Raw genomic sequence first — 27,773 nt, 5'->3', positions numbered from 1 at the left:
TTGTAAAATATATATGGGCCATATGGAATATCAATAAAAGTCTCTACTATCCACTAATAAATAATCACAAAGTTAATTATCTGCATATTTTCATAAACAAGAAAAGCAAATGGATCCACATGACTTGTACATTACCCATAATCTGCAGTCCCACTCTGCCCAACTGAAATCGAGACTCATTTTCTCAGCTATTAAGAAGTGTTTCAGTAAATTACAACTTTTATTTTACATTGAAAGGTTACAGAAAATATCATATAATATTTTTTTTTTTTTATTATACTTTGTCACTGTCTCCCGCGTTTGCGAGGTAGCGCAAGGAAACAGACGAAAGAAATGGCCCAACCCCCCCCCCATACACATGTATATACATACGTCCACACACGCAAATATACATACCTACACAGCTTTCCATGGTTTACCCCAGACGCTTCACATGCCTTGATTCAATCCACTGACAGCACGTCAACCCCGGTATACCACATCGCTCCAATTCACTCTATTCCTTGCCCTCCTTTCACCCTCCTGCATGTTCAGGCCCCGATCACACAAAATCTTTTTCACTCCATCTTTCCACCTCCAATTTGGTCTCCCTCTTCTCCTCGTTCCCTCCACCTCCGACACATATATCCTCTTGGTCAATCTTTCCTCACTCATTCTCTCCATGTGCCCAAACCACTTCAAAACACCCTCTTCTGCTCTCTCAACCACGCTCTTTTTATTTCCACAAATCTCTCTTACCCTTACGTTACTCACTCGATCAAACCACCTCACACCACACATTGTCCTCAAACATCTCATTTCCAGCACATCCATCCTCCTGCGCACAACTCTATCCATAGCCCACGCCTCGCAACCATACAACATTGTTGGAACCACTATTCCTTCAAACATACCTATTTTTGCTTTCCGAGATAATGTTCTCGACTTCCACACATTCTTCAAGGCCCCCAGAATTTTCGCCCCCTCCCCCACCCTATGATCCACTTCCGCTTCCATGGTTCCATCCGCTGCCAGATCCACTCCCAGATATCTAAAACACTTCACTTCCTCCAGTTTTTCTCCATTCAAACTCACCTCCCAATTGACTTGACCCTCAACCCTACTGTACCTAATAACCTTGCTCTTATTCACATTTACTCTTAACTTTCTTCTTCCACACACTTTACCAAACTCAGTCACCAGCTTCTGCAGTTTCTCACATGAATCAGCCACCAGCGCTGTATCATCAGCGAACAACAACTGACTCACTTCCCAAGCTCTCTCATCCCCAACAGACTTCATACTTGCCCCTCCTTCCAAAACTCTTGCATTTACCTCCCTAACAACCCCATCCATAAACAAATTAAACAACCATGGAGACATCACACACCCCTGCCGCAAACCTACATTCACTGAGAACCAATCACTTTCCTCTCTTCCTACACGTACACATGCCTTACATCCTCGATAAAAACTTTTCACTGCTTCTAACAACTTTCCTCCCACACCATATATTCTTAATACCTTCCACAGAGCATCTCTATCAACTCTATCATATGCATTCTCCAGATCCATAAATGCTACATACAAATCCATTTGCTTTTCTAAGTATTTCTCACATACATTCTTCAAAGCAAACACCTGATCCACACGTCCTCTACCACTTACTCGATCAAACCACCTCACACCACATATTGTCCTCAAACATCTCATTTCCAGCACAGTCTGGGGTGATTGGGGTGAGATTCAGGATAATTTCCCTCTCTTTAACATGCTGTAATGCTGTTTAACATATACATGATACTTAAATACCATATCCTGTGGGTTACATTTCTTTAATCAATTACATTAATAAAGTACTTACACTGTACTGTAAGTTTTTTGACATTTAATTCACATTTTAACTAAAAATCAGGTTGGGAAATCAACCCCCCCAAGACACACACACACCAATTATTCAAGTGAATCCTAAGATGTGTGATTCTGTTAAGCTGTAATTTCCAGGAAAGCATCCCAATGTTAAGCAGTGCCCAGATGTAAAAGAATTTCCCCATTAAGTCGTTACGATATCTCTCTGCTTTGACTTATGCAACATAAAAGAATTTTGCAACAGAAGTAGATTTAAAATTAAATATTTCTTTGTACAAAAATATTTAAGTTAAATTCAGATTTCAACATTTTACTGCCCTGTCTGCTTTAAATGCAAGGTATATAACTATCACCCGACCCTATTTACAATTCTGCCCATGGGAGTGCAAAATCATTTACTTATGCTAACAAAACTACAAGCTCCAAGGTACTTTAGAGGAGGAGGAAGGAAGATCATATTTCAAGTTCCTGTCATCAAATCATATAAACATACCTTTTCTGTTACATTGTCCTCTGCTTCCACAACAGGTAAAGTGGTTTTGTGGATCTTGTATACTAACTTCTTTGTGCCAATATTATATATTCTGCAATACCTGAAATGATAATTTGTACTTCATTTCTGTAAAATAAAAAAGGCAGAGTAAAAAAAAAAAATGCACATATAAGCCTTCTCCATTTCAACATATACAAACTGAAGTCTGACCCAGAAGCAGGCTCTTGGGATAAGGCAGATACTGGAAAGACAATATAAAATATGGCTTTTGAATATATGAGCAGTGCAAAAAGTAGATATAAAAAATGTTGAAACAAAAGAAATGACAGCATTAGTACAATGCCCACCCTCATCCGATGCCTGTTAAGGTGGGTTTAACCATGGTCAAACCTGCCAAAACAACTTATTTTCATCAGTACATGCCAGTAGACACATCTAATGTGTTTTGCAACACGTGGCATGCTTTTTTTTTTAATATTTAATATTTAGTTTTAATATTTGGTTCCAACAATGTTGTATGGTTGCGAGGCATGGGCTATGGATAGAGTTGTGCGCAGGAGGGTGGATGTGCTGGAAATGAGATGTTTGAGGACAATGTGTGGTGTGAGGTGGTTTGATCGAGTAAGTAATGTAAGGGTAAGAGAGATGTGTGGAAATAAAAGGAGCGTGGTTAAGAGAGCAGAAGAGGGAGTTTTGAAATGGTTTGGGCACATGGAGAGAATGAGTGAGGAAAGATTGACCAAGAGGATATATGTGTCGGAGGTGGAGGGAACGAGGAGAAGTGGGAGACCAAATTGGAGGTGGAAAGATGGAGTGAAAAAGATTTTGAGTGATCGGGGCCTAAACATGCAGGAGGGTGAAAGGCGGGCAAGGAATAGAGTGAATTGGATCGATGTGGTATACCAGGGTTGACGTGCTGTCAGTGGATTGAATCAGGGCATGTGAAGCATCTGGGATAAACCATGGAAAGTTGTGTGGGGCCTGGATATGGAAAGGGAGCTGTGGTTTCGGGCATTATTGCATGACAGCTAGAGACTCAGTGTGAACGAATGGGGCCTTTGTTGTCTTTTCCTAGCGCTACCTCGCACACATGAGGGGGGAGGGGGATGGTATTCCATGTGTGGCGAGGTGGCGATGGGAATGAATAAAGGCAGACAGTGTGAATTGTGTGCATGGGTATATATGTATGTGTCTGTGTGTGTATATATATGTGTACATTGAGATGTATAGGTATGTATATTTGCGTGTGTGGACGTGTATGTATATACATGTGTATGGGGGTGGGTTGGGCCATTTCTTTTGTCTGTTTCCTTGCGCTACCTCGCAAACGCGGGAGACAGCGACAAAGCAAAATAAATAAATATAAATAGTTCCAAAAAGTCACCGAGTCTAATACACTAAAGGTCAACCCCCGAATGACTACAACATGGGCCTTAGCCTCAATTTCAAGTGCCACCATATGACATACAGAACCTCACATCCACTGTTTTTTATAAATCAATATTTCATATATGACCTTGAATAATCTATTTTTACAATAAAGTTATCACTATACTGTGTATGGAAAACTGACATGCATTGCTACATATGATGATCTGGTAAATATGTCATCCATTCAAGGCAGTAATCACAAGGATGAAAAGAAAGATGAGTTTTCTCACTCTAAGAATGAATCAAATTTCTCATACACAAGACTGAATGTTCAATGGATAAAAAATCATGATCAGAAATGTTCATGCAGTATTTGCAAATATTAGCAACAGGTGCTTTTTTGTTTTTCTTTAAGGACAAAAAATGCATTGGTTCATGTGGGAGTTGTGTATTGTATGAATAAGTGTTATACCTATCTTTAATTGAAATTCAAACTAAACATTAACCATATACAAAAGTTTAAAATTGTATGAAGGTAAAGTTCAAGTGACAGAGCCCTATGAGTGTAAAACTGTCTCTAGACTACACAAACATGGAATTACAATATTTTCCTGCATTTGCCATAAAAGAATATGGATACAAAAATGAAATAAAAAAATATTGAACAAATGAAAAATGAAATAAAAAGGATTAAACACCCTACAAACCTGTCTGAGCATAGAGTAGCCACATACTGTCCTAAAGGATCCCATGCTACACCTTGAACAAATCCCTTATGATCACTAAGCAACCCAGTATTTCTACCTGGAAAAAGAGAAGTCCATTAATTTCTCGAGACCAAATTCCACAGAACAATTTTCTGTACTAATATGAATGAACGTGTGTTGATATACAATGACATGAACTTCCAATGGCTACACTACTGTAAAATAATGTTTTGAATGAATATTTAGCACTCACTTTGGTGTGAAGTTTCAAAAAGCAAGATGATAAAGTCATACGGCGATGAAAACTATAGATGTACAATTGACTAATATTCTATTACAGCTGGTCAAGATAATATATAATAAAAAGTTCTCAATATTTCCAGCAAACTTTACTGGAAAGGGTAATTCTTGACATTTCAAACTGGTTAAGTGAAAGCTCTACAATTACACCTTATACTGCATTTGAAGGGAATTACCCTCTCCCCCTGGTGAAACCTTGTTTAGTCTTTGGGGGCCTTCTATCCCTAAACCTGGCTTGACCCTGGCTGCAGAGTTGGATCACTGGTTGACAAAGCTGCTCGATGCTGCAGCCCACAGGCCCAGGGAGTGTGGCTGGTCCGGTACACTCTCTCCATGGAGCTCTCAGAATTCTCTCCTAAGAATCCTATGGTGTTTCTGATGACTTTAAGCAAATTGTTGAAGGACTTTAGGACCCAGATGTTTAAGGTGTTACATGTTACACATTTTGATTTCAGAGATAAGTTTCAGTCTTCCATGCTTGTTGTGCCAGTAATAAATCAGTACTAAGCTTAAAGTTGGGAACCATGTCTTCTATAATTTTCCAGGTATAGATGACATAATTCATGTCTGCACTCCAGGAAGTACCTTGAAATGTATCATCATTGGCTTTTCTTAACTTGTCTTAAATGTCAGCAGGATCCATCCTACAGTCCTTCAGGGGAGGGAACTGAAGTTTTGTTGTTTGCTGAAGGTTAGGCTGTTAGATATTATCATTCTTATAAACATCATTACATTTCATTTTACTCATCTGGTTTATGTGTTTGTCTGTTTCCATCTGGTATTCTATATCATTTCTGATTTCTTCATTTTTCCAATACTAAAGGAGTTGAAACTTAGCTGCATTAAAAAGCAAGTTGTTCTTTGTAGCCACCAGGAAGAATTCATTCATTCTTATGGGCCAACAGGAAAATTTCAATCAAGTCTCTGAAGCATTTCAACATCCTCTGCTAACAGGATTTTCATACTTATTCTTGTTTCATCTGCAGCAGGTGATACGAAACTGTGACTTATGTTTGCATCAATGTCAGATACATGAATTAGACAAAGGAGGGGTGCAAGCACACTTCCTTAGGAGGCTGAGAGTTTACTGTGGTGACACTGAAAATGGCCTGGCTTACAATTTCATGTTATGATCTGACAGTTAAAAAGTGTAACCATCTCCCAATCTTTCCATTTATTCTCATCTTATTCTATGTGCTACATCACCATGGTCACATTGATCAAATGCTTTTACAAAATTTATGTAAATCACATCAACATTTTGTTCATCTTCCAGAGTATCAACAATCTTACCATAATGGTCATGCAATGGTTATAGGCAATATATTATTGCCCTGGAACCATCTTAGCCTGGGTTATATATTGTTCAATTCCATAAATTTGGTCAGTATACCTCTTAGAGCTCTCAAAGATTTCAATAATGTGTGGTGTCAGTGCTATTAGTTAATAGTATTTTTGGTGGATTTTTTCAAACTCTTAAGTTTGATACCAGGTCTAGACATCCAAAAGATATTTGGAGGTTGTGAAATAAATATTTTTGCATTTATTTATGAAGACTTAAGTTCTAGGAAACAGTCCTGGGCAGAGTGTATGGGCATACTTTCAATGACCCTCAAAAAATCCTGTGGTGACATGGTGATATCTTGTATGTGTAACAGGAGGATTACTGTTTAGGGAGGTCTGGTGGGTCCTTATCATTAAGGTGGTTTTTAGCTCACTGAATACTAATTCATATCACTTTCTTAGAAAATTATGCATTTCCTGACAGTCATCTGTTTTTAGTAAGCAAATGGGGACAGTGGTCATCAATTTGCATCTTCCATATTGATAAAACATTTATTCATACTTGTTCACTACTTCCTGCATTAGCAAGATAGCACCAGAACAAATGAACAAATGGCATCTTTTGCTCATCCATTCACTAGCTATCAAATGTAATGCATCAAAAGCAAAGCCCCCATCTACAAACAGGCTTCAAAAACCTTTCTATGGTTTTCCCCAGTGGATTCAAATATCTTGGTAAAGTCCATTAAGGAATTAAATCACACAAATCTAAAATAGCTGAAGAAAGACTTTATCAAAGTCTTTGATAATCTTGAATACTTGAACCATATATACTTGTCAGGTAGAATAGAAAACAAATCTCAAAACACTCTTTTGCTTGTCCAGTTATTGGCCAAAACATATGCAAATGAATGCAATGCATAGAACTTCAAAATATGATTAGTATCCTATGACTGCTGATACTCTCCCTCTTATTAGATATGTCTGGCTTGTGAAAATATGGATATCCAAACCTTGTGAATGTAGATATGCAGACACCGGGTATTTGCTCTTAATTGTAAATCTTTTCATATGTCACAAATCAAAATACTATGAGGTAAAACAAACACCCATTCAGATATAACATAGAAAAATCTACATTTGTCATTTACATGACAAAATAAAAACTATAAACATCTTTCCATTACAATCTGCAAATTCTGCTTTAGGCTTTCTACATCATTATGAAAAGAGTTTTATGACAATGAATGAAGAAACTCTAGAACAGATACTGAATCTTGGCTATCTGACAGATATCAAGAAGGTTCAACAAAAATTGATAAAACATATACAATACCTTTTCCAACATCCCAAAGAATAGCAGTATTATCAACTGATCCTGTAATCAAAAACTGCGAGCATTTTGACCAGCAGAGATCATAAACATCTTCTAAGTGGCCTCTCAGCATCTTCAAGACAGTCCAGTGTTCTTTATTCTCCTTTTCAGTATCATCCACAAATATATCAGCACAGCCTGATGGGTCTTGCTTTTTCCAAAGGATAACAGCTGCTTCTGTTTGAACAATGCATAATAAAAACTATATACAACAAACAATTAAGAATTTTTTATTCATGGCTGTTCCAGTTCAAAAACAAGTAAAACAAAGATAAAGATAACTATTTATCAAATACTTGCCTCTACTCATAAAATAAAACCTGACTGCAAAACCTCATTGGAGTGTGGTCATGGCCTTGAAGATGCCAACTAAACTGACAATACTAAGAATACTGTATGTCCCTTACCTCTATTCTGTCAAACAGAGATAAAAATCATACAAGTGGTAAAACATTTCAGTTTCTATTGTTATCAGAGGCACAATCATGCTATCCTTCCTTATGACATTCAACTTTGGACCACTTTCTGAAAAAATATATAAAACTAAGGATGTAGCCATCATAAATCAACTGTGGTCCTCCCTTTCTTAATTTCCCCGTAAAAAAGGCACTGTCATTATGAGTGCTCTTGTGATCTGATGACTTAGGTGGTGAAAGAAAAGTGGGGTTAAAATTATGAAACATTATCAATAACAACCTATTATCTTGGGGGAGAATCCTATTTTGACTGTTGCATGCCCTTCTGATGGTTGCACCTAAGAGAGACTTGTCAGTTAGTTGCAAGAATGGATGCATTCATCTCCTCTAACTCTTCAAATATGTTACATCCATATCCCTTCTAAGGTTATTAAGGCAAATAGCCCGGCAAAGTACATCTTAACAAGACTTACTCTTCTTTTAAACTGCACTTAAACATTCATCTCAAGGAAATCATTACACGTAAATAATGTTATTCATGAGATAAAGAACTCTGTTAAACAAAGGAAATGTCACAACCTCTTCCCTTCTTACAAAGAGACATCTTTCTGTTCTTTGGCCAAGAGTATCTCCATGTTTCCTTTGTTTTCCCATTCCAACGATACTATAGTCCCTTCCAATGATAAAGTAACTTCTCTTGCTTTTTTTTTCTCCTCTAACTCCATCATAAATTAATCTAGCATTCCCTTGTTCTCTATAACACCTCTTACAAATCCTATTCCCCTCCCAGTGATCTCTTTCAAGGAATATAATATCAATTCTCTATCTCTCTCTGGAAAAAAGTGAGGCTCATGGGCCAGGACCAGATGGCATCCCTCCACAAGTTACAAAAGAATGCTTCTCAATTTTGAACCATTACGTACTCATCTGTTTTGCTCTATTCAGAAAAGTGAATCTATTCCTTCTGGGAAATATGGAGCTGTACAGCTTATCCGATAAAAAGTTGTCCATTTTAGCCCTTTAAGTTTTCAACGTACTGCTTTGAATTTTACCATCTTCAAAGTTTTTGAATGTCTCTAACTCCTAATTCCTGAACCATTTTGTTTTTCAGTTTTCACTACAATCATCACTTTGTGGTTAGGTTCCTGCTTAGAAGGCTGAGGTGATTTTTCATTTTTCAAGTAAGAGAAAAATCAAAGCAAAGGCTTCTCACAAAAAGGTCATTTGCTCCACTTAGGGGTACAACCGTTACTAAACCTTGTAAACCAAACAGTTTATAAGGTACTTAGTAAGTACAGAGGAGAGTCGTTTGGGCAGCACTTATAGAGAGGAAGTGCAAATGATTGGGGGATGTCCATGAGAAAGCGGCAGGTTAAGAGGATGGTCCAGGGGTTGAAAAAGAGGGCAAATGGGAGTAGTGATGAGAAAGTATCATTAAACTTTAGAGAGAATAAAAAGATGTTTTGGAAGGAGGTAAATAATGTGCAAAAGACAAGAGAACAAATGGGAACATCGGTGAGGAAGGCAAAAGGGGAAGTAATGACAGGTAGCAGTGAAGTGAGGATTTCGAAGGAATGTTAAATGTCTGATGATACGAGTGGCAGATGTAGGGTGTTTTGGTTGTGGTGGTATGCTAAGTGAGAGTCATGGAGAGTGGTATGGTGAAGAGAAAAGGTGGTGAAAGGTAGCAAGGCAGTGGGAGCTAGATAACATAAATGTTTGGGAACCCAAGGTACTCTGGGCATACCACTGGTGTAGTGATATTAGAATAAACACAAGACACCATCTTTGAACTAGAACTGTGAGTGGAGATTATAGTTGGATATGAGATAGGGGCTAGAAAGATCATCATCAGACAATTGGGTCTCAGAAAGAAGTAACATATTAGGAGAGGTACTCGACAGATGGTGTTAAACAGAAAAGGTTACTAGAGATACCACAAATGTTGGTATAGTGAACAGAAAGAGGCAGGTCTACTGGAGAGGGAAAGGTTATGGGAGGGGCAGCACTACTAGTGTCAGAGCCCTCCCTCTCATTGGTAGCTGAATCAGGCGGAAACCTAAGGATTCTTAGCACCCTATGATGCCGATGACTAAGGGCCAAATGTTTTTTGGACACTACTGTGAGTACATATACAAACTATTGTGTAGATGAGATGGAAACAGAACTTGGGGGAGAACGAGCTTTGAGTAGGTGTATGGCACTTGTAAGGATAAGATGGCAGGACTAGTTCAGTACTCTCAATTTGAAGAGACAGAAAGTAAGGCCAGTAATCCTAGCATGGAGGGTGTGAGATGATGCTGGGCACCATTTTAACACTCCTGACTTGGGATGGCAGCATCGCCTTTGGCAGCTGATGTCAACAGCCTACTACCTTTTTTATTGCTGATACCATGTCCTTAACCTTTACATCAATGTATGGTTTTTATTTCTCACTGGTAATAAGTTAAGGCTTATGTCACTTGCTTCTTGTTTTATTACTCTTTCATGAAATTTTTCCATTTCAAAGGAAAGAAATACTTCTCTTTGTTTATTATTTCACTAAGATGAGTACCACTGTTTGAGAGGCCGATCTGGTGAGAGCACTACAGCAAAATAATTTTTTTAATGGCTACAAATCTTTTCTTTTTTCATACTGAAAACTGTTCTACCAGCTCAACTGAATAAAATTCTGGAAATCTGTAGGGCATAAACTGTGTTACTGATATATTTCTGATTTTTTTTTTTTTTTTTTTGCTTTGTTGCTGTCTCCCGCATTTGCGAGGTAGCGCAAGGAAACAGACGAAAGAAATGGCCCAACCCACCCCATACACATGTATATACATACACGTCCACACACGCACGTATACATACCTACACAGCTTTCCATGGTTTACCCCAGACGCTTCACATGCCCTGATTCAATCCACTGACAGTACGTCAACCCCGGTATACCACATCGATCCAATTCACTCTATTCCTTGCCCTCCTTTCACCCTCCTGTATGTTCAGGCCCCGATCACAAAATCTTTTTCACTCCATCTTTCCACCTCCAATTTGGTCTCCCACTTCTCCTCGTTCCCTCCACCTCCAACACATATATCCTCTTGGTCAATCTTTCCTCACTCATTCTCTACATGTGCCCAAACCATTTCAAAACTCCCTCTTCTGCTCTCTCAACCCCGCTCTTTTTATTTCCACACATCTCTCTCACCCTTACGTTACTTACTCGATCAAACCACCTCACACCACACATTGTCCTCAAACATCTCATTTCCAGCACATCCACCCTCCTGCGCACAACTCTATCCATAGCCCATGCCTCGCAACCATACAACATTGTTGGAACCACTATTCCTTCAAACATACCCATTTTTGCTTTCCGAGATAATGTTCTCGACTTCCACACATTCTTCAAGGCTCCCAGGATTTTCGCCCCCTCCCCCACCCTATAATCCACTTCCGCTTCCATGGTTCCATATTTCTGATACTTTCACAAATTCTGTATATCCCAAGGCTTTATCATATCAGTAGCTTGAGATGCACTGTCATCACTGAAATATTTGCTCCCCCCCCCAAAAAAAGGCTTTCCTAATAGATTCACTTTTCAGCTTGACAGTGAAAGGGCTAGATAGGTGGCAGTTGATAAGACGCCACTAACCAGGGAGGTATATTACTAATACTGCCTGCCTGGGTATCAGGAAGGTTAGTGACAGCTTCATAGTTCGCCAGCACTTCAGTAGGTGTCCAGCTGCACTCTCTGATCCACAAAGCTGTCTTTTCTTTCTGCCTCATCCACATGTGGAGTGCTGGCATTTTGTCCACAAATCACTCCTTTTCACACATAACATTTAACAGCACTTAAACTTGTACAACTTATTCTTTGTAACTCTACATTTTCCAAAGGTGAGTGCTATGTGCTAGCCCAGCCTTTTAGCAAAATGGTAGAATCAACAGATAGAAGTAGTGAGCAGAAATATCAGGTAGGAGCATTACGTAGAAGTAGTGGGCAGGAACATTATGTAGGAGCATTAAGAAGAAATAGTAGGTTGGAACATTAGGTACACATATCAAGTAGTAATTGCTTGGAACATTAGCTAAAAGCCTTGGAAAACACTACACAACAGTTGCCTTCTGTCAGAGGCTCTTAAAGGTGAGGGTCTAAATGTTTAGAAGTGGCATGGAGTTCACCAATTATGGAGACTCTTTTGCTGTGGACATGTCCGTTAGAAAATTTCCGGAGGAAATAGAAATGGACATCAGAGAAATAGAGAGATAGAAAGATGGTGCAGATGAGGTTATCATAAACCTCATAACAACAAGCACTTGCTGAAGTGCAAGACCAACAATCAAATCCAATTAGTATTCTATCCTTATCTTCCAAGTTAAAGGTCTTCTTTTTCCTATTGGCAGGTTCAATTGCAGTAGGGCTACTTGTTGGATGCTAAAACATAGTAATGACTGGTAAATGTGGGCGTAAGTACAGAATTATACAAGGCAAACAATACTTCCTCACGTGGTAAATGTTAGCAGAGAACTGACATGATGGTCAGCAAAGTATGGCTTGCATCAGCACCACATGACCAGCTGGGTTTGGCATTGTATCATGAGGGTTTATGTTATTACAAAAACATCGAAGAAATTTAGGTGTTTGTGTAATATCAAAATCATTGTGTGTGTACAGTCATAGTATATCCAAACACATCGGTAGTATTTTGCCATGACATAATTATGAAATGGATGAGGAATACAAAAATACCTTAATATATCATGACATGTTTTTTATTTGAAGGAAAATATTTCATTCATTTACACTATAAAGAAATAAATTTCCTTGCTCAAATATGTCAAAAGTATGAGCCCTTACATATCATAAGTTGACTCAAACACCCTAATTCTCAACTGCCTTAAATGCAAAACATAACAAATTAGGGGATGGCGGTAATCTGATGAGCACTGATGTCAGTAAAATCATTACAAAAAGATTCAACTATACCTTCTTAACTGATACCTACAGTGCACATTGCCTGACATTATTTACATGTGACTGATATGAAAGACCCTTACCATCATCAGCTGAAGCCAAGAGCTCTCCATCTGGTGAGAAACGGACTATATTAACTGCTCGATTATGTCGTGTGAGGTCACTCAGTGCTTCCACACTAACTCCTCCATTGTCCAACAAACATAATTGCCAAATCTGCAAGTATTCACCATAAAATACAAATTGTAATGACAAAGTCATCAACACAAGATATGAAAGAGTTAAAGTGCTACTGACTGACACTAAATGACACAGAAGTTCTAAGGTTGTAAGGAGTAATGCTCCCAGGAAAACATTTTAACCTGTAAGATTTAAAATAATATTTCACAGTTAAATCTATAAAGAAAGGGAATCACTGTGTTGTTGATTGGTAAGGATTTTCGATGCACGTATGGATCATGGTGAGGTGCTTGACTATTGGCGGAATGCATCTATAGTGTCATTGTATAAAGGCGAGAGGTATAAAAATTAGGGTTCAAACTACAGAGGCATGAGTTTGTTGAGCGTATCTGGCAATCTGCATGGGAAAGAAGTGATTGAGAGTGAAGGCATTTACAGAGCATCAGATTGGGGTGGAGTAGTGTGGTTTCAGATATGGAAGAAGGATGTGTAGATCCAGTGTCTGTTTTAAAGAAAGAGTGTGAGAAATATTTTACCAAAGAGACGGATTTGTATGTGGCATTCATGAATCTTAAGAAAGCATACGACAGGGATGATAAAGATACCTTGTGAAAGGTCTTAAGAATATATGCAGTATGAGATAAGCTGCAAGAGGCAGAGAAGCTGTTGTTAGGGATGTAAAGTGTGTGTGAGTAGAGAGTAAAAGGTTCCAAGTGAAGGCTGGTCTGAGGCAGGGGTGTATGATGTCCCCACAGTTGTTCAATTCATTTATGGATGGAGTGACAGGGAAGTAAATGCGAGAATCTTGGAGAGAGGGGCTTGAATGCAGTCTGAGAGGGATGTGAGGGCCTGAGAAGTGAGTCAGATGTTGTTTGCTGATTATTGAGCACTGGTGGCAAATTCCGTTAGAAACTGCAGAAGCTGGTAACTGAGTTTGGCAGTGTATGTGAAAGGAGGAAGTTGAAAGTGAAATCAAGGGTATTAGGTATACCAGAGTTGTGGGACAAGTTAGCTAGGGTCTGAGTGTGTATGGAGAAAACCTGGAGGAAGTGAAGTGTTTTAGACACTTGGAAATGAGCATGGAATGCAACCATGGAAGCAGGAGTAAGTCACAGATGAATGAGGGGGTAAAGGTTGCTGGAGCATGAAGAATGCGTAGAAAGAGAAAATGTTATCTGGGAGGGCAAAAATAGGTATGTTTAAAGGTATAGTAGTTCCAAAAATGTTGTATGGATGTGAGGCATGGGCTATAGATATAGATGTGCAGAGTGAGATGGATGTGTTGGAAATGAAATGTTTGAGGACAATATGTGGTGAGGTAGTCTGACAGAGTAAGTAATGAAAAGGTAAGAGAGATTTGTGGTAATTAAAAGAGCATGGCTGAGAGAGGTAAAGAGGGTGTGCTGAAATGGTTTGGACATACAGAGAGAATGGGCAAGGAAAAATTGACAAAGAGGATATATATGTCAGAAGTGGTGGAAACAAGAAGACCAAATTGGAGATAGAGGGATGAAGAAAAAGATTTTGAAGGACTGGGGACTGAACATGCAGAAAGGTGAAAGGTGTGCAAGGGAGAGGGAACTGGAATGATGCAGTACACTGCGGTTGATGTGCTGTCAATGAACTATATATACAAATGATTGATGCATCCTTGTATGGAGAAGTGATTGCACATCCGGGTTGGTCCTAGCTCTGCATCCTTACATGATGAAGTTCAGTCAAAAGCAGTCAGACTTACAAACTCTCCATGGCTAACTTTAAAACTTGACGCACTTGCACGATGCTGCAATGTTGGTTAACCTTTACTCTTCAATACATATCATCATGGTTTTAGCTCCAAAGAGCTGGTTGCTTGTACATGTCATCGTGGTTTTTGCTCCAAAGAGCTGGTTGCTTGTGTGTCCCTCCATTAGCTAGACCACACAATACATGGCAAGCTGATGCATCACATGATTACTAGGTGACTGTTGGCAACCCAAGGGTGGGCCATTTTGATAAGTGTTTCTTTCCCTACACCACAAAGCTTTGGAACTCTCTACACTCTAATGACTTTCTCAATGATTATGACCTAGCACATCTTAAAAGACAAGTTTTCACTTCATCTAAAATTCGGTTATACTTTCCCTTGCCTCTTCTTTTTCTATTTACCTCTAAATTTTAATGACAGCCTGGCCTTGATGTGGACTTTTGTCTGTGACTGGAAAAAAAATGTTTGATTAGGTAATACATCCTGACACTAAGCTTCATGAATGCCATGAACAGCGGAACTATAATGCGAACTGAAATACTGTACTTGATTAAGGCATACATACACAATATGTTGACTGGATTTGCCTTGAAATTCATCAAAAAAATCTATGTCAGCCTAAGTGATCAAGTGCTCTTTTGCCTTGATATCTCTATGGACTGACAAAAACCTTCACACATAAAAAGTTAGAAATAATTACAAAAGAATCAACATATAAATATTGCATGCTGTTGAATAATAAAAAACAAGCATAAACGTTCATCAATAAAAAAAAGAGTAAAACCAAACAAATGAAACTTAAGACAAACACCTACCACAACGTGAGTGTCCGTCCCAGCTGTAGCTAAACGGTATATTCCATCTGGAGGGTTAGGTTGTAAATCTATGGACAAAACTGGATCTCTGTTGTGCCATGAGATCTCTGGAATGGTACACTTCATGGCTGATTCCTGCAGAGAAAATGACCCAATCATTTGAGAATTCTAAAAATTATTTCTATATATTTCACCAGTTTCAGGACGATATCATCACTGCATATTTCACTGATAATGTTTTACTGATTAAGTACTTAAACATCATTAATTTTGGATGTGTATAGGCATGTTCATTCATTTCATTAAAGTGCATAAGCATAACTCTTCATATATATTTATCATTTCTTGTAAACAGAAATGAGCGGATGGTAAATTTTCCATACAGCCAGATGCTTCATATTCAGCAATCTTCATAACCCTGATACCTAAACAGATATAAATCTTCAAAGATATTTTACAGCTTCAAGTATTCTTTGTGTATCTTTGCAGGTGGGTGGCCTATGACAATGCACTTACATAACTAACCTAATGTGTAAATGAACTAAGTTTAACAGGCTAATCCAGACAGCTCAGGCTTTGCCCAAGCTGGCATCTTGTTTCTGTCTGTGACAGTGCAATGCCATGATTTGCTTCATTTATACCTAAATAAGTTTAATAGATCTCCCCAGACAGCTGTTATCCCTCAAACTGTCATCTTATCTTTCTGCTTAACCCTATAATGTCTCCAGATGGACATACATGTGGGCCAAGAGCCTCTCTCTCTCTCGCCTCTAGACAATTAGTTAAGCATCAACCACCTCTAGGCTGCATGCTAAGCTGGCTGGCATGGGAAGTGGAAGTGAATGATAATTTCTCCCCACAGTCAGTCACCATCCAGCCATGCCATGACAGCATATTAAAGTGAGTTTTCTAAGAAGGAAATTGAGTGGCATTTAGCTAGACTTACAAGACCAAGCAAAAGATAATTCAGAACTTTTTGATGATAATGATAATGAACTGTCTTCAGATCATGTGGAGAGCTTTCATTGACCTGACTCTTACAGGACTGAAAGTTGATTGACCAAGATGAGGTACGAGAGGGTTTTCTAACAAAAGTGAAGGCAATCTTGCCAGCATCCATGTGACTTTAATAACACTGCAACTGAACAGAGTGTCTGATAATTTAATTACTTTTTAGTCTTGATGTTAAAAAATTATAATGAAAAGATTTATCTTAAAAGATAAAACACAATAATAAGCAGTAACAATTTTCAGTTGGTAAAACAGAAAGATAAAAAATGCAGTAGCAACTCACTTGACACTTGGCCTGTACTCCTGCACATTTTAGCATAGGAGCAGAAACATCTCCATAACTTCTATACACATTAACAGAGCAAAAGAGGTGGATGAAACACTTTTGAGGTTATTTTTTCATAAGTATATGATTATCTTTGAAACAATGAGGTTAAATAAAAATTTCTAACAACTTGTAAAAATAAAAAAATCTGAGTTGGAGAGGAAACCTTGGTGAGATGTTAGGGAGTTTATAAGGCTGCCCAACTCTATCAGAGAAACAGTAGATGTAGTTTTCTTTATAAATACAGACAAACACTTGAGGTGTGCTGGGTTTTTTAGTTTTCTGGACAATTTGGGAGCCCTGCTGCCTCTGGGAAACACTGCACTATAGTGACCATCTGCCAGCAGCCTGTCAAAGATGAGGCACAAAGGCTAATAAGTGGCACCAGAGTCTACTAGTTATGCCGAAAAATTAAAGGGATAAGCAAATGATGGTGATGGCACTGAATGCTGAGGGAGGGAGCTTGTAGAGATTAAAAGTTACAGTTTGGATATCCTAGGGATTGGGGAAACCAATATCCTTGGATAGGGTGGATGAAGTGAAAATGGAAATGATGAATGCAAGTTTTGGAAGAACATGGAAGGAAGAGCTGTATGGATAAGAATGAATGAAAATTATTTGGGAAGATGTAAATGAGGATGTACAATTCTGCTATCACTGGGAGTGTGGGAGGGTGTTACAGATCATGGATAGTATAGGTCAAGAATTGTGAGGGTGAAAGGAAAGATTTGAATTGTTGACTATGCACTGGTATGTGACTGTATGAGGGACAGATAAAATGAAGCATTTCTGAAGAAATCTGAATGACTGCATAAACAGTCTTGAGAATGAGAGAAATGAGGTTGTAATGGGTGATATGAATGCAAAAGTGGTATGTGAAGAAACTCGTGAGATACCTAGCAAATGGGGAGGGCCTGGAGTGAATGAGAATGAAATTATCTTGTGGATGTCTGAGCTGCATGAGGTTTTATCCCTTGCAAACACCTTTTTTCGGCACAAGATGATCCACAGGTATACATGGATGAGAAATGATGGAAGAGAGGAACAGAAGGGTTTGGCTGATTATGTGGCAGTAGATAAAAGATGCCAGAGTTGCGAGAAGATTCTTTGAAAAGTGACCATATCGTAGTTCTTGTAGGGAAAAGGATCAGGAGAAAGAGTTATGGTGTAAGGAAGGATGTGGGGGGGGGGGGGGGGGGGGGGGTAAAGGAGTTGGTAAACATGATGACTCAAAAAATGCAAGGAATACAAAAGGAGAGTGGCTGAGAGTTTAGATGGAAGTGCAGTGAATGTAGGAATGCAGCCATATGTGAATGAGGTAAAGTTTTATAGAAAGACTATCAAAGGTTGTAGAATTTGTAGATGAATACAAGGTTGTCAGATATAGATGGGCAGAACAGATTACAATGCAGTGGAAGAGAAGAAAAGGCATAAGGTAGATTGCTCAAAAGGAATGTACCAGTGGAAGTTCAGCAAAGGGGGAAGAATGTACCAGTAGAAGGTCGAAGGGGATTTAAAGATGTATGTGCGGAATGTTAAAAAGCTGATAGGAGGAGGCAAAAAAAGAGTAGTTGAAGATTTTGGAAGAAAGTTGAGAGAAATGTTTAGGAAAAATAAGAAACTGTACTGGAAGGAGGTGATAAAGGAAAGAGGCAGATGTAAGAGTGGAAATGTTTCTGAGAATTAGGGAAGGAGAGCAGCCAATTCAGAATTTGGAACTGAAATGTACATAAGAGTATTTTGAAGAACTGATGAATGTGGACGAAGGTGAAGCAGCAGTCGTTACATGTACAGGTATGGAGGATGGAAGAAAGGAGATACAAGTGCTAGAGCCTGTAGCAAAAAGGGAGGTAAAAAGGAGCAATAACGAGGTTGAAGGTAGGAAAGACATCTGAAGTGGATGGGATTACACGTGAAATGCTGAATTATGGAAGGAAAAGTGTGATAGAATGGATGCATCTGATATGGAATTTAGCATAGAAACAAAAGGTTGTATCTGAGGATTGGGCAAATGCTATTATTGTTCCTTTATTCAAAGGAAAAGGGGCTAAGGACATATGTAACAATTATAGGGGAATAAGATGTTAAGTATACCAAGAAAAGTGTATACAAGGATGTTGATTGATGGAGTGATGGAAGTGACTGAGCAGAGAATAAGTAAGGAGCAAGGAGGCTTTAGTTAACAGCATCACTACCCCCTGCTTCTGCAAGGTAATGCAATGAAACCAGACAAAAAAGGCCACATTCATTCATACTGAGTCTCTCGCTGTCACGTGTAATGCACCGAAACCACTGCTCACTATCCACATCCAGGCCCCACAGACACATAATGATTCCAGTAAGTCACCAAGATTGTCTAGATAAGAAAATTGACACAAAAATCCTGAATATTCATGTGACACCAGCTACAAACAAGAACTATCATGAAGTATAATGAGAACTGCAGAGCCATCTTAGTATTAGTGTGGGGTGTGTTACCATAAACATAAAAAAGTCCCATAAATCTCAAGAGGTATACACCAAACACAGCGGCATGACATTAAATGCATTACTTCAAACATATCAAGGGAAACAGGATATCAAAACCAAGAGATTAAAGAAAACAAGAGAGAAGATGGTCAGATAATGAAATTAAACAGTTAAGGGAAATTTAACATTATAATAATTTCTTGAAATGTTTTAAGTTATGTATATCATATTTTATCATACTAAGTTGCTGTTTCCCACATTAGCATGGTAGTGCAAGGCTACAGATGAAAGAATGGCCAAACCCACCCACATACACATGTATATACATAAATGCCCACACACACACACACACACACATACATTTCAACGTATACATACATATACAGGTACACACGTACATATTCATACCTGGTGCATTCATCCATTCCCATCGCCACCGTGCCACACATGAAATGGCACCCTCTCCCGCCGCGCACACATGAGGTAGCGCTAGGAAAAGACAACAAAGGCCAAATTTGTTCACACTCAGTCTCTAGCTGTCATGTTTAATGCACCAAAACCATAGCTCTCTTTCCACATCCAGGCCCAAAAAACTTTCCATGGTTTATCCCAGATGCTTCACATGCCCTAGTTCAATCCACTGACAGCACATCGAATCATTGGTTATTATCTTTTTTTTAATATACTTTGTTGGTCTCCCGCGTTAGCGAGGTAGCGCAAGGAAACAGATGAAAGAATGGCCCAACCCACCCACATACACATGTATATACATACACATCCACACATGCACATATACATACCTATGAATCTTAACATATACATATATATGCACACACACACACATATACATTTATACACATGTAGACAATTTATACTTGCTGCCTTTATTCATTCCCATCGCCACTCCACCACACATGAAATGATAACCCCCTCCCCCACATGCACGCGAAGTAGCACTAGGAAAAGACAACAGAGGTCACATTCATTCACACTCAGTCTCTAGCTGTCATGTATAATGCATTGAAACCACAGCTCCCTTTCCACATCCAGGTCCCACAAAATTTTCTATGGTTTACCCCAGACGCTTCACATGCCCTGGTTCAATCCACTGACAGTACGTCAACCCCAGTATACCACATCATTCCAATACACTCTATTCCTTGCACACCTTTCATCCTCCTGCATGTTCAGGCCCCGATTGCTCAAAATCTTTTTCACTCCATCTTTCCACCTCCAATTTGGTCTCCCACTTCTCCTCGTTCCCTCCACCTCTAACACATATATCCTCTTTGTCAATCTTTCTTCACTCATTCTCTCCATGTGACCAAACCATTTCAAAACACCCTCTTCTGCCCTCTCAACCACTCTTTTTATGACCACACATCTCTCTTACCCTTTTATTACTTACTCGATCAAACCATCTCACACCACATACTGTCCTCAAACATCTCATTTCCAACACATCCATCCTCCTCTGCACAACTCTATCTATAGCCCACGCCTCACAACCATATAACATTGTTGGAACCACTATTCCTTCAAACATACCCATTTTTGCTTTCCAAGATAATGTTCTCTCTTTCCACAGATTTTTCAACGCTCCCAGAACTTTCGCCCCCTCCCCCACCCTGTGACTCACTTCCGCTTCCATGGTTCCATCCGCTGCCATAATCTATCTGACACTCTACTGCTGTTCATAATCTATCTGGCATCCTACTGCTATTCATAATCTAACACGTTGTTGTCATGTCTATGTGTGCACACGGTACCCAATCATGAAGCAGAAACTACTGCCATAACATGTAAACCTTTCATGGTAAAGCAGTTATTGTTTCATGGTAAAGAACTAGATAACCTACAAACACTCAAATGACAGATTAATACCAATTACATGCTCTAAAGGAATGCCACACTGATCATCCCAGGAGCATTACCAACACTAGTAAATCTAATCAAACCTAACTAAAGGTAGGGGATGATGTGTTAGTAAAAGTCTAGAATAGAGACACCACTTTTATAGGTCTGATTTCTTGGATTTTCTTTCATGGCATCTTTGATGCTATTGTAAATGAATAATGGAGGAGCATGGGAATTTATGTGGAGTGGGAGATAATTTCCCCCAGGTCATTGAAAATGGAGAAAGTGAGGGCTTCAATTCCATCATCTCTACAATTTAGAGAGAAGTATAAGAAACAAAGGAAAAGTATGGCAGTTGGGAGACAGATGCTGAACCAGAAAACATCAAGGTTTGGGGATTCAACGTCCTCCAGGCATGCAACAGGTATGTTGATGTTGGAATAATCACAGACATCACCTCTGAATCAGAATCATGAGTGAAGGTTATAGTAGGACGTGGAAAACTTGATAATGGAAATATTATAGGAGAATTCGGTTCCAAACGGAAGTAGGATATGAGAAGTACTAGGCAGATGACGTTCAACAGAAGGGAGGTAACTAGAGAGACCACAAATGTTCGTATAGTGAACAGAAAAAGGGGCAGGTCTATCAGTAGAGTCAGGCAAAAAACCTGGAGGTTTTAACACCCAATAATGCCTAGGTCATAGGTTTGTTGGAGTTTATCATAATTATGTTAAAAAATTATTGTGAAGACAGATGGCAAGAGAACTCATTAACAGAAAGTAATTCAAATTTCTCCAGAAGCACTTCATTTCATCTTTCGCACAGTTTTCATATTCACAGGTACATATACACAGTTATGCACACTTCCCAATTCCAGTGATTCTTTTCACCCACACTACTTTGTTCTGTAAAACCCCTCCAAAACCTCAGTGAAGCACAACTGCAAATAATTCTCTCTCTCTTCCCTGATAATTTTCGTTCATTCCCATCTGTACCACTCCTCCTTCCACAACTTGCATTCATCATTTCAATTTTCACTACATGCACCCTGCCCAAGGATATGGGTTTCCTCAATTATCAGTACAACAAAACTATAACTTTTAGTATCTCCACGAGCTCACTCCATCTACATCCATCAGTCACACCCATTAACATTCAAAGCCATCATCCTCAATCGCTCATCCGTTTCACTCTCTGGAATAATTGGTGCAATCCAGTGCCACTTGTCTGCCTTTAATGCCTCACCCTTCGACAGGCAACAAGCAGAGCCCAATGCCATTGCAGTCTCCTAGGTGCACTGGGGCTCAAAGACTGTCTACAAAAGTATATTAAACATTTCGTTCTTTTCCATTAACTGTAAAGGTGGCGTTTGTAAACAAGAAAATTAAGGGTGTCAGAGATAAAATGTTGAACTATTCCTAAAGTATGCATAAATACTATTTTTGTAAAAAGGTTTTTATATTTTCCCCTAACAATTTCCATGTTCTTCGATACCCGCCTTAACAATGTAAAAAATTAAAATATGGATAATTCTTTGCAAAATACTTTTATCACAATGAAGCATAGAAATCATCAAAAACATAAGTAGTCACTTCAAACTAGTTCAGATCCAGTTAATCTTAACTTTTACCAGATAAGTAAGACCTGGGAGGGGCTATGAAAATCAAAATGAGATTAATCTATGAAAAAAAAGTTGCTGACACAAAGAAATAAACCTATAGAAACTCCATGTACCATCACATAGCAGCTATTTACCTTAATAATCAATGTTAGGGATGATATACCAATATTCTGACATGCTTCCCCAGCAGTATGATAATCATTAAATACAGTCGGCAGCGCAAAGTTTTTGTGGAAGCAAATGAACAGTGCCCAAAATCTGGATCAATACACGAAACAATAACAAGCACTTTTTCACATAACGTTATAATAAGGAAGATCTCTGCAGCCTGGGGAAGTTAATTGGGGGTTTTCTTTACGTTCTTTCATGAAATATTTCGTCTTACAACAATCAACCCATATTTCCCCAGTTTCAAAGTACTTCCCACAATCTAATAATCTAAGCTCATTACATAGAATAACGGCTCCATATCAAACTTCACGATTTATTCCCCATACTAACTGCCAAACGAAATCAATGATATTCCAGTTTGATTCCACCTGACCTTAACTTCCATTTGCCAGATTCTCTACCAGTTGTCATTAAACTCTTAAGTTAACTTTTTTATCTACTAGGCCTCATAGCAACTCTTTTAAATCTGACAACACCCACATACCAGAAACATATTACATTTAAGCAAAAACTTGGCACAGTACCTTCTAATCAGTTTTGACAACACCGAATTCCCGCGCATTTGCCCAATGTTTTTCTTGCAGAAAGTGACACATTCGTTGGTTCTTTATTCGATCACACATGATATTTTACAAAATTATATCACCAAATCTAAGTACTAAAAGGTAAGTAACGAAGGTTTAATGGATATAGTCAGAAATAATTGGTACAGTAATCCTGTATTACTTGCATAACTGTATTTACAGAAATAGAACTATTGCAACAATGTAATAAAAAAAAGTAAGTAGAGGTGAAGATTACTTGACTTCACTTACTTCTTTACCTAGGAATAAAATGTTACTTTTATTACAAGTAGATGATTACTCTGATAATTTTCATACCTGAAAATGAAACCACTTCCACAGCATTTTTTTTTTTTTTATCATGTTAGAGACAACAGTTACGGACAAAGTCCACATCAACATCACCAGGCCTTAACTGAAATATAGATACAATTATGAAAGAGAAAAAGAAAAGACAAGGGAAAGTATTTACCAATTTTAAAGGAAGTGAAAAACCTATTTTTTCAAATGTGCCAGGTCATTGTTATAGGGAAAAACATTAGAAGGTAGAGTTCCAAAGCTTCGAGGTGTAGGGGGAAAAAATGATCAAGACGGCCCATCCCGAAGTTACTTACGGCCACACAGTAATAATATGAGGCAGCAGCTTAAGCCTTGCCGAGTTTTGTTTAGTTTTGTTGTTAAGGGGAACACACAATCAGCCAGCTCTCGGGAGCAAAAACCAAAGTAATACCTAAACACACCCACACACACACACACACACAATTAAGGAATAAGCCCCAGGATAAAGTCATTCAATTGTTTAATAATACTTGAAAGTAGTTTTGAAAGATAGAAAAGATCTGGCTAATCAGTTCATTACTAAGGCTCCTCCTTTACCCTACTACATGTACCATAGATTTTCCTGCTTTCATTTTCCTTCATGATGTAGAAGTTCATTTGTGATCGTCACGTGTCTGCTTCGTAAATACATCGTCATCTATCTATTATACTTGATCGCCGTTTCCCGCCTCAGCGAGGTAACGTCAGGAAACACGAAGAACGGCCAATCCATTCACATACAAATTTGTGTACATAAACGCCCATATACATACACATACATATCAACATATACACATACATACATACATAATACACAGACATATACATATATACACATTGTCAATCAGAAACCTCGAAACTGTGATTAGAAAGAATAACAGACTTCTTTGAAGCAAGAAGATGAGTTCAGATAAGCACAAATAAACATTTTCCATCACTGAAAAGTGTAACGTAAAACATGTATCTGGAGAAAGTAATAAGATCAGCAGATTACATGACGCAACTGCTAGACTATTGCCAGGCTATAAGTACAGTTGGCGCTCTAGGCTATCTGAAGATGTTAATCATGTGAATTGTAAAGTTTGTGGTAAAAAAAAAATTTAACATAAACAAGAACAAAATGTCTTATAATGTGAAAAAATAGAGCTTTTCAAGAATAGATTGAAACAAACCCTGCAATAACTGTCGCACCTTATTGTTGATGACAAGGTAACTTAGATTTTAAGTTTGTATTCCTTTCTCTTTTTTTTTTTTATCTTGCGGTAAAACTTACTACATTATACTATGTAATGAAATACCCGTTATGAATTTGAACATAATGTAATATCAATCTTTCTGACCCCTGTAATCCTTTTGCGCCACCGCTCACAGGATGAGCATGGGGTGCACAATGAATTAGCCTGGGTTAACGGCACAAATCAAACCAAACCTTGGTGGTCCTGGGCTGGTTACTTGACCTTCCGCCGCCACAGCAAATCGCGATAGTGGAGCTTTATTAAGTATGACACGTCTGAACTTCAGCCTTAGGTTCTCGTGCCTTTTCGCGTCATCAACTCGAACATAGTCAAGGACATCCTGATAACACTATATAGTGTCCAACCTACTGTCATTTCCATTGCTTAACGTTAAATCTTTTCCAGTTGTCTGGCTTGCTGTAGTATGAGGCCGGCGTGGAGGAGTGGGCGACTGTATTCCCTAGATGGGTTTGGACGTTTGTACCATATATTTTGATAAGTTGTTGTTGGGTACGCACTGAATATCCTGAGGGTGGGATTGCAGTGAGCTCTTACATAAACAAAGCATAGCGAAATAAGGAGGAAAGTTTCCTCTTTACATTTAAAATAGGATCGAATGAGGAACGACAAAAAATCAGGCAAGGGCAAGCGACACCTCCCACTCATCGGGCATGACAGTCATAAGCAGATTTTTGTAAGTGAAGGGCGTGTAGTGGGAATATCGGTCAGTGGTACTACCCAGATAAATCCTCGTTAGAAAGCTAAGTGGAGTTAAATTTGTTGTTACCTTTATACTGTACCGAATCTTAACTGTGGGCCCATTTTCGTGAAAGCTTGGAGTCTAAAGGACATCTGGGTAACTGGCATAAGCTAAGGTGTGTGTGTGTGTGTGTGTAGGAGTTAAGACATGATACATATATACAAGATTAAGAAGACGGAGCTACACAGGTGTGAAACTCCGTCAAACACAAGAAATAATCACAAAATATCACCTTAAGCGACCACTCACAGAATGAACCTGGGGTGCACTATAAATTTGCCGGAGTTACCGTCACAAATCAAATCAACCTTTTACCCAAAGGACTTTATGTGTAACTATATGTTACCTTAATTCCTATAGTACCAACGTTGAATGGGTCAATATATAAAGTGCCGATAATCGTGAAGGCGCTTAGTTCAATTAGTGTCTATATTTTCTCTGTTGTTCAGTATTCGAGTCATTGGCAACTGGAATACTTTCTGTTTGATCATATCTTTAAGAATTCATTACCAACTGGAATAGTCTCTGTTCGATATCGAAGTCAAATGAGTCATTATTAGATGAAGTTGGGAAAACCATGATGAAGTGTAAACATCTCTGACATTCCAATTAAAGCTGTGGCGAGCACAGTGTGTTAAATGTATCGAAGTTGTAGGTTTTAATTGTTGTGTGGTGGCGTCGCACGTTGAACCCATTTTTGGCAATTATTTACCACATCTCTATGATTATCTCAAATTTGATAATGACTTCAAACACCTTTAAGACTGAGGTGATATGTCAAGCTTTAAGTAATGTTACGTCAGCGGAGGCAAGCTTCTCGCTGAAGTGTTGAGGAATTAAAAGCGTTGAAGAACTTTTGTAATGGTTTTGATACCTTCCATATGGGGTAAAATACGTCCACATTTCAGATGATAGGCAGTAGCAAACTTAAAGACTATGAAAATGGCTTAAGGAACTCGTTTAATGAGATGTCACATTTTATGAGCTCTGTTTAGCACTACAAGGAAATACACTTTAAAAGAATCATCTCCATCTCACTTACACATGCTTCTAAATATTGAATGCAATTTGCCGTCAATTCTTCCTAATGCCGGTAATACATTAACTTCTATAGTTTTATGCTTCTCTTTACAAACTCGAGTGGTCTCAAAATGACTCGATTCGTTAGCCTGACAGCGAAGAAAATAGATTATGAACAAGCTTGACAATTATTATGATGCTGATAATTTTACCGATGTGGAATCCATGAAAAATATCAAGCATAGTGATTTGAAATTTAGATATCGACCGGCATAAGCATGGGAATGCATAATGATACATTATAAGTTTTTCTATATTTGAATGAGTTTCACGTTCATGATTGTCTAAAAGAAATTGATTATATTACTTAGAGTTTTTTTTTCAATATTATTCTAAGGAGCATAAGTTTCCCCTATATGTGTGTGCCTAGGTCTCCACTGAACTTATTTAATCCGTCCTTGAATTTGAGTACTTGAAAGCGGTGCATTTCATCACATTTCACAAAACACACCCCCACATCCATCTAAAAAAAAGAAAAAAAAAAATCGCTAAATTAGTTAAATAGAAGCCGTCCTATTACAGTAATGGCACATCTTAGAACATGTTATCAGTGACAATAAACCAAGGTAAGCCGAGATTTTGCTAATCTTTACACATTCACTACACGTAGGTCAGTCACTCTACAATGTAAATTATATATATATATATATATATATATATATATATATATATATATATATATATATATATATATATATATATATATCACTCTACTCTTGTCGAATATACAGATACTTTAAAATGTCATTTAGCATGTTTACACGTGTTATGCCTATGCATTATTCATTTCGCTCTGTATTGATTTAGATTTGTTAATAAAACAAGAATGAATTTATACATTTGGTGATGAGTAACATTCGA

The 27,773-nt window shown here is 38.3% G+C and overlaps 1 protein-coding gene across 3 annotated transcripts in view; it reads right to left on the bottom strand.

Annotated features, from left to right (window-relative positions):
* Positions 1 to 27,773, bottom strand: part of Caf1-105 (chromatin assembly factor 1, p105 subunit) — a 305,893-nt gene that overhangs the window by 31,987 nt on the left and 246,133 nt on the right. The window contains exons 1-6 of one of the 3 annotated variants that reach the window (XM_071696814.1): positions 23,481 to 23,600; positions 15,500 to 15,634; positions 12,841 to 12,973; positions 7,340 to 7,555; positions 4,420 to 4,516; positions 2,342 to 2,441 (exon numbers count right to left, since the gene is read on the bottom strand). In XM_071696814.1, the coding sequence (XP_071552915.1) occupies positions 2,342 to 2,441; positions 4,420 to 4,516; positions 7,340 to 7,555; positions 12,841 to 12,973; positions 15,500 to 15,625 (672 nt within the window). In that variant the 5' untranslated portion in view covers positions 15,626 to 15,634; positions 23,481 to 23,600. Of the gene's footprint in view, positions 1 to 2,341; positions 2,442 to 4,419; positions 4,517 to 7,339; positions 7,556 to 12,840; positions 12,974 to 15,499; positions 15,635 to 17,001; positions 17,023 to 23,480; positions 23,601 to 27,773 lie in introns of those variants that run through there. The other 2 variants (XM_071696820.1, XM_071696805.1) reach the window with 2 other exon arrangements.

The sequence above is a fragment of the Panulirus ornatus genome, chromosome 4, assembly GCF_036320965.1.
Source record: "Panulirus ornatus isolate Po-2019 chromosome 4, ASM3632096v1, whole genome shotgun sequence".
Taxonomy (NCBI): domain Eukaryota; kingdom Metazoa; phylum Arthropoda; class Malacostraca; order Decapoda; family Palinuridae; genus Panulirus; species Panulirus ornatus.
Note: the sequence above shows the minus strand (reverse complement) of the source record. Positions and strands in the feature narration are given on the sequence as shown.